Source organism: Periplaneta americana, chromosome 9 (assembly GCF_040183065.1).
Source record: "Periplaneta americana isolate PAMFEO1 chromosome 9, P.americana_PAMFEO1_priV1, whole genome shotgun sequence".
In the NCBI taxonomy this organism is placed as follows: domain Eukaryota; kingdom Metazoa; phylum Arthropoda; class Insecta; order Blattodea; family Blattidae; genus Periplaneta; species Periplaneta americana.
In genome coordinates this window covers 58,043,700-58,055,722 of record NC_091125.1, presented here as the reverse complement: position 1 = coordinate 58,055,722, position 12,023 = coordinate 58,043,700, and the positions used below count along the sequence as shown (strand labels likewise).

The 12,023-nt window shown below is 34.9% G+C and overlaps 1 protein-coding gene across 7 annotated transcripts in view; it reads left to right on the top strand.

The window, feature by feature from the left end:
• The window catches only part of LOC138705953 (zinc finger protein 98-like), an 83,250-nt gene that overhangs the window by 53,408 nt on the left and 17,819 nt on the right, over positions 1-12,023 (top strand). For 4 of the 7 annotated variants that reach the window (XM_069834763.1, XM_069834760.1, XM_069834761.1 and 1 more), the window contains 2 exons: positions 3,775-3,857; positions 5,278-10,066. In XM_069834763.1, coding sequence (XP_069690864.1) covers positions 3,775-3,857; positions 5,278-6,265 — 1,071 coding nt within the window. In that variant the 3' untranslated portion in view covers positions 6,266-10,066. Of the gene's footprint in view, positions 1-3,774; positions 3,858-5,277; positions 10,067-12,023 lie in introns of those variants that run through there. The other 3 variants (XR_011333869.1, XM_069834766.1, XM_069834765.1) reach the window with 3 other exon arrangements.

The following is a 12,023-nucleotide window of genomic DNA, read 5'->3' as shown; positions in this document are numbered from 1 at the left end:
GGGAAAACTCCTTGCGTGAGACATAGATTGAACACATAAACAAGCGGTTTTAATATATGTTTAATGATAATCTTTAATGCATTATTTGTAATTTTGTCGATTCCCAGTGAGACATTCTTTTTTAAGGATTTAACAATATTATAAATTTCTTCTTCGGTTACTGGTGTTAAAAACATGGAGGAAGATGCGTGCTTATTATGGTCACTGCAATAATTTTCCGTGTTAAATGCCGATTTGTTGATGTTCGATGCAATGCTATGTCCAACTTTTGAGAAATATTTATTAAATTCATTAGCTATGTCTTTTTTGTTTTTAAATATTTCTCCCTCTTCATTTAAAATCTCTGATTTGATACTGTTTTGGTTCACATTTACATCTCTGGCTTCATTAATAGTTTGCCAAAATGTCCTATGATTATTTCGATACTTCTGAAATTGAGATTGATAATACTGAGTTTTCATGTTTCTTATAATAAGAGTTAAAGTATTTCTGTATTTTTTTAAACAATTTTTGAGATTTATATTATCAGGTTCTTTTCTAATATTTCTGGCTAATTTGTCTCTTACACGGATTGACTTAATGATACCTGTGGCGATCCAGAGTTTTATTCTTTTTAATTTACAAGATACTTTGGGTAAGATACATATGTGCTTATGTCTATATAATTAGATATTAAATTTTGGAATACTTGAAATCATAATTCAGCATTTTCACAGTTAAGGACGGAATCCCAATTTTCTTTTTCTATAAGCGAAATTAGCTTATTGTAATTTATGTTTCTTTTTGTATGGAGAGGATACTGAGATGTATTCGGGTTTTTAATTCCAATTTCGAATAATGCAATAACTGCATAGTAGTTGGTAATAGCACTACAGAAAACTGCAGGTACAAATTTCCAGTTACTCTTTGTTTTAAAAAATATGTGATCAAGGCAAGACTTAGAATCAGGCCGAGTAATAGTGTGTAAAAATTTGACAAATCCATATTCGTATAAGATATTCATGTACCTATTGCCATTACTGTCTAATTGGTCTTCTAGAATTTGTATGTTAATGTCTCCAACAATGATTTGATTGCTTGTGTCTTTAGAATTAGACAAAAATAGTTCAAAATAGTCTAAAAATTCATTTATACAATTGTTTGGGGATCCGTATAACGCCACAATGGAGAATGGAGTATTATTACATGTAAAATTGAGATAAATAGAATTAATTGTGGGATATCTACATGTACTATTGTGACATCAATATTATTTTTGCAGTAGACAACTAAACTATCACATTTATTATATTTATTAGTTTTGACAAACTTTTTATACCCTGGTAAATCATAACCAGAGTCATGATTTAACCAAGCCTCCATCAATATAATGAAGTCGAAAGGATTATTAAAATTTTGCATAGTGGCACAGAATTGCAGGAAATGTTTATTTAAGCTGCGTATATTTAAGTGAAATAATTTAAAATCGTGTAAAGAGTTACCAGTGTAACTGTTGCAAGAGTCAGAGTCTTCCAAAACTGCTGTGCAAGTGTAATTATTAGCAGAATAATAATTTAGCTCATTTCTTAGACAATCCATTGTTCAGAAATATTAACATTAATAGGAAACAAAAACCAGACAGAAGACAATTACAATGTAATTAAGTCTCGGACAGAATTGATCTCACAAGCAGGGCTCGTTTCATCCTTGCGAATAAATACCTTACAATCTCTCGTCCATACAAATTGGTACCCTTTCTGATTAGCTGCCTCTCTTGTTCTATTTAGTAGGTCACAGGTAGCAACTGTCAAATGTTTACCGGCAGTCAGCCTCCCAGCAGGTAGCAAAGGGTTGATCCTTTGTAGTGGAATTCCTGGGCCTTCTGGGTGTTTCTTCGCTTTCAACTTGAATTTCTGGAGCCATGTGTCTCGACTAATTCTTTTGTTAAATCTGACGACAATAGGCTTCGTCTTGCCGGATTTTGCAGGTAGCTTATGTACAATGCTTAAGTCAGCGACAAGCTCCAGTCCTCCGATGACTTCCGAAATATTTTCGACAATCATAGGAACAAATTCTTCCGGAGTTTCCGGAATCCCGAACACCAGTAGATTGTCCCTACGTGTGTACTGCTGTAGTTCATTTACTTGTTTCCACAAGTGTTCATTTTCCTTTTTTAGTTCATGCACTCCCCCCTGTGTTGTTTTCAAATCTTCTTTCGTCTTACACAGCTCTTCGTTGAATGCACCAAACTTGTTTGAAATGAACTGAACTGATTGCTGTAATGCACTTATCTCCAATTGTATACTTGATTTAAACTCATCAAACATTTGTTTTAGAGTAGATATTACTTTGCTGTCCCCACTCACTTCTTTTCCTCTTTCATTTTCCACTTTACAGTTATTTTTTGGTCCCCCCATTGTAAGAGATTTCGCTGGAATACTGGGAGCAGCACAAGAAAACACGTCCACTTTCAACTACGGTCTGGCCGGAAATCCATGTATAAAAAATTTAAAGTGTAATTTCATGTAGCTGGTCAGGTGTAATAAATTAGTTGGCCTTGTAGAAAAGAAGACTATATACAGATTACTGCCAACTAGAAATTCTGTTTTATGGCGTTAATCTTAAAAAAAAAAAAAAAAAGGAATTATTATACTACAGAAGAAAAAAATGCAGTGCCTCAGTCATTAATGTAATCCGGACCCACTGTCCAACTGCGGTTCTGTTTGCCACATCGGTATGAAACTTAGATTAACTTTCAATTTCTTGTGAGAAATATCCTGTGTACCACATAATATTTTGCTTTGAATTGTAATAATTTCTAAGCATTTTCAGACCAAGTGTTTTCAATAATGGGAAATGTTTGGACTGATGATCGTATTAGGTGTGTTGTAGATTTGGTTTCAAGGAGAAAAGCAATGTAACGTCATCTTCTAGTAAATGAAATGTACTCAATGTTATGACTACCTGCTGTCTGAACCCTTGCTTATTAAAGCTGCAAAATCAAATATGCATTTAAGTTTCATTGATAAGAATGAAACAGTTACCACTTGAAGATATTTATATGTATGTATTGCTATGATGAAAGTGTAATTTATTTTGTAAATGATCATTACACATAAACCTTTGCTGATTGTAACATTGCTTTTAGTTCGTCAATCTAAATAGTATATAAATAATATTAAATTCTAGCCTGCTTTGGGTACAATCTGGAATATGTCCAGAAATATCAAAACCGGTACCTTCTATTGTTTTACAAGCTTCCTCAGGTTCCATACCTTAGTTCATTTGGGATTATGAATCTTCTGAGTCCACAACAGCAATCTGTATTACAAATTAATGTATAAGTGTGGTAGTAAAACTTTTATTATCTGCTATTTTATGTCAAAAGAAGATAATGTTTTTGAGAGTCTGCATTTTGAGTTAATGAAAGTCTGAACAGGGAAATACATTAATGTATCAATATGTAAAATTTTTACTGTTTATTTACTTCATACATTCTTGCAAATTCTGGTTGCAGGTCATTTATACATGACATGCACATATTATCAAGATTGAAATTGGATTCCAATGTGTTGCAGTACAAGCAAGTAGCCTGAATTTAATGTAGAATGTATGAAGGACGTAAATCAATGCAGTTCAGAGGAACGAATTTTGGATTTTGTGTAAAAGTCTTTGCAACAATATCGAAAAGTTTCATTTGATTCACTAGATTGGAAAAGTTAGGTGTGTGACATAGGAAAGCAATGATCCATATGGTCACTTAAACCTCTCTTCATTATTTGCTCACTTTTCCAGGAAGATTTTTTCGATGTGGACAGAGTTCAGCGGGAACAGAAAGTGGAGGTATCTTCAGAAAAGGATGAAGTGTTGACTGAGAGGTGAGTGTACTGTGCTGGTTTTGCTTCTTCCATTCTTTCAGAACTTAATTTAGTGACGATGTAGGAAATAAATTTTATAATGTATGGTACTTATTTTGTCTACTATGTACCACAAAATGTGTGAAATTTATTTTTAACAATATTATTTAATATTTTACTTGCATTTGCAAATTCTCCTATAGATTTTTTTATTTTTACTGTGGCAGTCGTCTCTAATTTGTTTCATTTATTATCTATTTCATCTTCTTATGTAAATTAAACTTTCTAATATGTAGAATTTATATTGTCTAGCAAAATTTGAGAAGTTCTGTTTTGATAGATTATTAAAGTGTTATGAAATGGCTACGTTATGATCACTCACCTAGCTTTGGTCATAGCATTCACTATGTGATGTTTGAAAATCACTGTTGCTATCCCCACTTATTTTACCTTGTGCTATATCACACATACAAACATAAAAAGATTCATCTAGTGAGAGCTGTGGTAGTTCATGGAAAGACTGGAATAGGTACCAGATCCGAATGCTGCACAGATAACAAAGCTGAAGCTATTATCAGGATGTGACCGCTTATCACGATTATTTCGATTAATGCCTATGATATTAACAATAAGGAAATAACCCTTGGTACTCCTCTTTCCATATGTCCACTGGCGCAAATACTGTGTACAAGTTTAGCATACCGTATGAGGAGCCCATGGCTGATCTTGATCTCCACGTTCGACAATAAAATAACATAAATGTGCTCTTTCAGAAACTCGGAAATAGGTATCCCAGTAAGGTTTAGTTTGTACTCCCAACACAAACAGCAAATTACGTCGGGATGATTCAAATATGACCATTGTGAATTGGCTATGCTTTTGCGACACTCGATATCCAAAAATGAAATATTAAGAGTGAGAATATAATTATACAGACTCCCTATACGATCGTAACTATGATTTAATTAAGATCTAACCTTTCAGAATCCAATGTTTCGGGTGTAAAATTACACTCGGAAGCACGTAAACTATCAGAATACTTACTAACTTGTACACACACAAAAACACAAACTAGCAAACAGAAGAACAAACTCCGAAAACAATTGTTTATATAGATGATATTCAAAATTATGTAGTCTACTCAAACTATGATTAGAGTGTAGAGATCATTGCAGATGATCTATTAAATCAGAACTTAAAAAATTTGTATTGTATAAAATTTATGTATAAATTCAACAGTATTTAAGAAATAGTGGGGTGTGGTCTATCCAATATCAGCGCCCCAAAAAACACCAAAACAAATCTAAAAATCGCGACACCAACACAAAATATATTCGCCTGTATAATTATCTGATATGAATATGTAATGTGATGATTAATATATTTTGATCTCACCACATTGATCATAGTACAGACCGATTAATTTTGATATTCCTTTTAGCATTGTGAATCATGGTGAGAAGAGAATGATACAAGAACGTACCGGCATTGATTGTGAAGAAGACAATTTGACACAGTGTGGTAGGAACAGACCAAACTGTTCAAACATTAGCGATGTAAGCCGTAATTCTATCAAGTGCAATATATGCAACGAGGGTTTTGTTACACTGCAATCTCTGAAACTTCATATTCATATACACAGAAAAAAAAAGTCATTAAGATGCAATATTTGTGGAAAGTGTTTCTCAGCATCGTTATATTTAAATACACACGCTCACATACACAGAAGCGAAAGGTCATTCAAATGCGACAAATGTGGAAAGTGTTTTTCACATTTTGGAGATCTAAACAAACATGTACGCATTCACACATGCGAAAAACCATTCAAATGCGAAGTGTGTGGAAAGTGTTTCTCAGTATCGTCATATTTAAACACACACGCTCACATACACAGAAGCGAAAGGTCGTTCAAATGCGATATATGTGGAAAGTGTTTCTCACTATTGAGAGATCTAAACAAACATGTACGGATTCACACAGGCGAAAAACCGTTCAAATGCGAAGAGTGTGGTAAGTGTTTCTCAGCATCATCATATTTAAACACACACGCTCTCGTACACAGAGGCGAAAAGTCATTCAAATGCGATATGTGTGGAAAGTGTTTCACACGATTGGGTGATCTTAAGAAACATGTACGCATTCACACAGGCGAAAAACCATTCAAATGCGAGTTATGTGGAAAGTTTTTCTCAGAGTCGTCAAATTTGAACAGACACGCACGCATACACACTGGCGAAAGGCCATTCAAATGCGAGATATGTGGAATGTGTTTTTCACAATTAGGAGATCTAAATAAACATATGCGCATTCACACAGGCGAAAAACCATTCAAATGCAAAGTGTGTGGGAAATGTTTCTCACAATTTGGACACATTAAAAGGCATGTACATATTCACACAGGCGAAAGGTTATTCAAATGCCTGGTTTGACGATAGTGTTTCTCACAATTGGGACATATAAAAAAGCATGTACTCATTCACAAACGCGAAAGGCCACTTAAATGTGAGGTGTGTGGAAAGTGTTTCCCGCAATTGGCAGACCTAAAGAGACTTGTAGTCATTCACACAGGCTAAAAGCATTAAAAAATTGTGTGTGTGTGGAAACTTTTTCATAAGTGAGACATCTCTCTACACTCATCCACCTACACACAGGCCAGAGACCATTTGATTGCGATGTCTGGGGAAAGAGTTATCTGTGATCGGGAAGTCTAAAAAAAAAAAAAAAAAGTTCCTTTACACAGCCTTTCAATTGTGATATCTGTAGAAAATGTTTCATGTGTAACGATAAGCTCCAGAAACGTATATGTATACACGTTGATCAGCTTTAGTACACTATTGTGTAAGTTTATGCTGGAAAATTATGAGTGTTAATACACAAATACAGTGAGGAGTTTTCATGTACATACCGACTGATTGCGGCTGCTTATTGGGGAATTGCAGCATCCACGATTGAAGTTATGTTTGCTGTGCATAAGGTAAGTATTTTTATTTATAATATTAGCTGTCATGTACATAGGTGTGCGTTAAGAAATTTTTTGTCGGATATTTTCTTTTAAATGAAGAACAACAACTATTAGCACACAACGAAAGCTCCTAGTAATACACAGCCGCTTTCTGACAAAGCATCCATCAAACTAAGTACAAGCCTACCTGCACATGCATTATTTGGCCTTCACGAATTAATTCTCTCAGTGTGTAACTCAACCTCACTATATGTATGCCTTATTCGTGAGTGTAGTCGGCCTGAGTAGCGTAGTCGATATAGCGCTGACCTCCTGTGCTCGAGGTTGCGGGTTCGATCCCGGCCCAGGTCGATGGCATTTAAGTGTGTTTAAATGCGACAGGCTCATGTCAGATTTACTGGCATGTAAAAGAACTCCTGCGAGACAAAATTCCGGCACACCAGCAACACTGATATAACTTCTGCAGTTGCGAACGTCGTTTAATAAATCATAATTTATTTTATTATTCATGAGTGTAAAGTTGTATAAGTGTCTCCTCGCCATGATGTTTGCTGTTTAGTCAATTGCCCGAAATATATTGCAAAGTTTCTTGTTTCTTGACATGGATTCGGAGGAAAGAAAATGTTTATGCCATACACAATTTCAGGCTTTAAAACATTAACAATACTCCTACACTGTTCCTACCAAAAATTTCAGTAGGTTACATTTCCATTGCTTTTGCTGATAGAATTGTTACAGTAAATTCTTTTACATACAGTTTTACGGATGATAAAAAAAATTGCGTTGAAGATTTTAAATGTTATGTTTTAATATGTAGTAGTCGGATATTATTCTCACACAATACATCAATCACTTATCCAAATTCTCTTCCTAATTTACGCACATGCTTGAAAACGTTCGACCTGTAAGCTATTGCAGTACAAATGTTTTCAGTTGGAAATTATGTCATTTCCCCTCCAAGCATTGCTTCACTCTTTCACATTGAAGTGCCTTCAGTTGCAGACAATGTCCTCAAGCACTGGACACATTTTTCAAGAGCAATGTATTGACGTCGGGGATGCCATGCCACAAGACCCGTCACGAGTTGGCATGAAATTAGCAACATGGAGCCCAAACTACCTCTGCATACACTTTAGCCATGTAAGATGATGGAGAAAATTGATGTGAACACCCCAGTTCATGTCTAAGTATGATATAGATCATATTTTTCAAGAGAGGCCCTAACACAGTTTCTTGATATTCTTTGAGTCTTGCTGTTAACACGTTTTTCGCAACTATACAGCTGAGTTGTACCAGTGTAACTCACACCCATGCAAACAATCACTTAAGTCGGGTGGTGGCCTTTTAAATATTTCGAGCTCTCACCAGCTTCCTGAGAATTCGATTGATAAAGCTTATCATCCTGCCAGTTAAAACTCTTCAGTAATGAAATTTTTTCACCTGTGAAGATAGTCCTGTGATGACAATATTATTGTTGCCATACCTGTGCAGAAGACATCCTGACTTCGGTATCCTCTGCTTGTTCAGCTGCAGTCGGGAAGTGTCCAGTATTTCAACAATGAGATAGAAGACAGTCACTAAGGATTCTGGACGTTGATATTTTCTAATGTAGAGCTTTCGATATATTGCAAGTTGCTACTGCAGTGGAATTCGGCGAATCCGCCATAACTATGTGATTTGATACGCTGAAAACGATATGCGCCACGTGTTTGTATCAGTATTTATTGTGATACTGGGTATTTATAATTTTGTCCAATTTATGGAAGAGTAATAAGGGTATACTAACATGAATTGTATATAAGTTCGTGTTCTTTGAGTTTTGTAATTACATAATATCGTCCCCTGAATGCAAGAATTAGGTAACTCGAAATTTGCGTTTTTTAGTTACCTCTTTTATAGCATAGCAAAAATCACACAAAATGTAATCGAGGATCTAGGTAACTGACCGAACGATACCAGCGACATATATTTTCCAATATAACAAATAGGTAAAAGAAAACGAGACATATTCCTTAGTGCAATAAATAAGTAAATAGGCAATGTCACAAAATATGAAAAATCAAGTTACCTAGTTCTTGCATTCAGGCGACGATATATGTTCTTCACTTCTCTGTAAATTTATGAATTAAGAGAACTAAATAGGCAGAATGTCCTGAACACGAAGTTTGATGACATCCTCAGTATTTCTTTGTAAGTTCATTTCTGCAAATAAGATAATTGATTTGAATAAAATTTTTACATTTATTATCTTCAGCATTGCAATATAAGAGCGAAAAACAAATATCACTCCTATTCTCTTATATCCCAGTCTAGCATCGTAGTTAATGTATGTTAGAGCTAACTATTGTTGAAGTGAATGATATTGCTGAGAAATTCAATTACTAGCATGACGGTGCTAGGGGTGGGCGAGGAAGGGTACCTTCCCAACCAAAAATTATCCGGCCCATTCTAAAAAACACCTTCTAACCTTTCAAATTTATTAATCTCGTGCAAAATACTAACAGTAGCGTACTGTTCATTATTTACCAAACCATGAATGCAATTAATGGCAGAATAGCTTGGTATAGAACTTATCACAAGAGCCTTTAGTTTTAATTTCAAAGGCATATTGGTTCCGTTTTTATATTAGTTTTAATATTTTATTTATTTCATCAATCTTTATTCACGTCATGGCGGATTAGATGTGTTCCAATTCTTAATCCGCCATCCTCTAGTTTTAATATAACGTTCTGCCATAATCAGTGTTGCCAACCTCGAAATTACCTTTCCAGTTATGTTTTTATTAAAATCCAGCTATTTTGCTCTAAAATCACCTTAATACTTATAAAATTGTATAACCTACTTGTGATTGAATTCAGCCTATAATTTATGATATGGATGTAACATTATTATTATTATTATTATTATTATTATTGTTATTATTATTAGTGTTGCTTTGTTATAAGTATTTTGTATTTTAATTATCAATACAACTGAAGAGAGAAGTAAACAAACAATTAAAGTGAAGTTCCCTTTAATCGACTACCTGAATTTTCTAAAGAACACAGCTATCTTGATTTAAACAGAGATCCCGAACTTAAAATTAACTCACCAATGAAATCTGAATGATAACTGTAATACAAAAACCCTACAGTATACTGTCATGAAACCTTCAAATTTGGAAAATAGGTCCTTTTGTCCAAGATTTAGATGCCTTCATTCAGCATCCCTTTCAAGGTTTCAGTTTAGAAACTTGGTCCCAACTTTTTTTATCTGAAATAAAAATATATACAGGAATGGTTTTCTCATTCTTTCCCCTTTTTATGACTTTATTGACAGCTTTTCAGCGGACTGGTACCTATAAAGCAAAACATCTCCTGTACTTTTTTTATTTGACTCAGCTTCTTTCTTACCTTCAAAACCTAGTCCACATCTGTGGAGTAACGGTCAGCGCGTTTGGCCGCGAAACCAGATGGCCCGGGTTCGAATCCCGGTCGGGGCAAGTTACCTGGTTGAAGTTTTTTCCGGGGTTTTCCCTCAACCCAATACGAGCAAATGCTGGGTAACTTTCGGTGCTGGACCCTGGACTCATTTCACCAGAATTATCACCTTCATTTCATTCAGATGCTAAGTAACCTAGATGTTGATACAGCATCTTAAAATAACACAATAAAAATTAAAAATAAAAACCTAGAAAAAATAATAATCAGAGCGCTTGCAAAATATAACAAGATTTTGTCATCTGACTAGGTTATCCTTTCAAGTTACTTTTAGAAAGTTTGGACTCTACTCATTTTATGATTTTATTCGGAGTCTATCCAAGAGATAAACATCTTCCTTCCCACTTTAATGATCCTGCTTTGAACTTGCCTTACTAAATAGCCTACATCACATTTCTGACAAACTCTCAAGATTGAAGAATATTTTATTATGGTTGTGTGGTTCAGTCTCGAAACCTCTCTCCGTAACATGTTTTAAATTTAGTCGCTGCAGTGTGAGTTGCTTCATGCGCAATGACTTCGCCACGATTAATTAGTGAAGGACCCGAGTGATGATTCAGATTTATGGAGTATGAAAATGTGCCGCTTCATATCAGTAGCGAAAGTGGCATAGTTTAAAATAATTCTCAGGAGTGATTGTTTTACAGTACGTTAGTAGGAGGTAGTTTGTTTCAGTCAAAGTCGTCATTGTTATTCGCGATATGTTTAAAAATATGTAGTTTCAGTTCTGATTACGTTTCACAACATGTGGCACCAGTTTTCTCATATTACCCATGTTTGTGTTTCATTGAAAAAGTGAAGTAACGATAAATAGTGAAGATACAATACATACATATTCTAATAAGTATTGTAATAAGTACAGTTTTAGGTTTTAGTTGTCATGGCAGGCCCTACTAGGCCTAAATGGATCAGCGATTGATAACACTGGTCTGCGTCATTTTTCAGGTCAACATTTTCATAGCTGTGCTTTTATATTTAGTGCATGCTGAATTCAGAAATATAACTCATTTTGCTTAGTCAGGTCAGATTTTCTTGCTATCGCATTTTTAAAAAGATGATATTTCAGAGATAAATTGTATCTTATAGTTATTAGACTATATTAATTATTGTTTCAATTCTGACGTAGATTTGCGTAAATAGTAAAATATGTATATAGAATGAAGCACGAATACCATTATTATGGAAGGAAGGACCTTTTCAAGGACTTTCGTGTGTGTTTTGCATCTGGAACATCCCTCTTGAGGTAACCTGCTAGCAATAGTCTGCAAGAATGTTCATATCCCAACGATTCTGGTACCTCTATTCCTTCACTCGAATGTCTCTATGAAAGCGCTCGCCTTGCTCCTCTCTGTATTCCCTACAGTTCGGAAAAGTATTCTAAATGCGAGCTGAGGAAGTACATCTTCATGGACGTACATGTACCAAGAGCCTGGTAGCTCCGCAGGGCTTCCTCAACAGCATGTTAGTACTCTGCGCTCCTACGGTTGCCCAGAAAGTTCTTAATAATAGACTTCAATGCGAGCCAGGCATTACTCTCTTCATCCTTTTTATGATCATTGAATTTAGCATCATCCATAAGCTCCCTGATTTCAAGGCCATCAAAAATATCTGCTATTAGTTTGGCCTCACAGACACGTGGAAATTTCTGACCTAGGAAAGCAAGAGCTCTTTTTTCTTTGTTAAGTGACTTGACAAAATTTTTCATTAGGCCACATTTGATGTGCAGCGGCGAAAGTAAAATTTTTG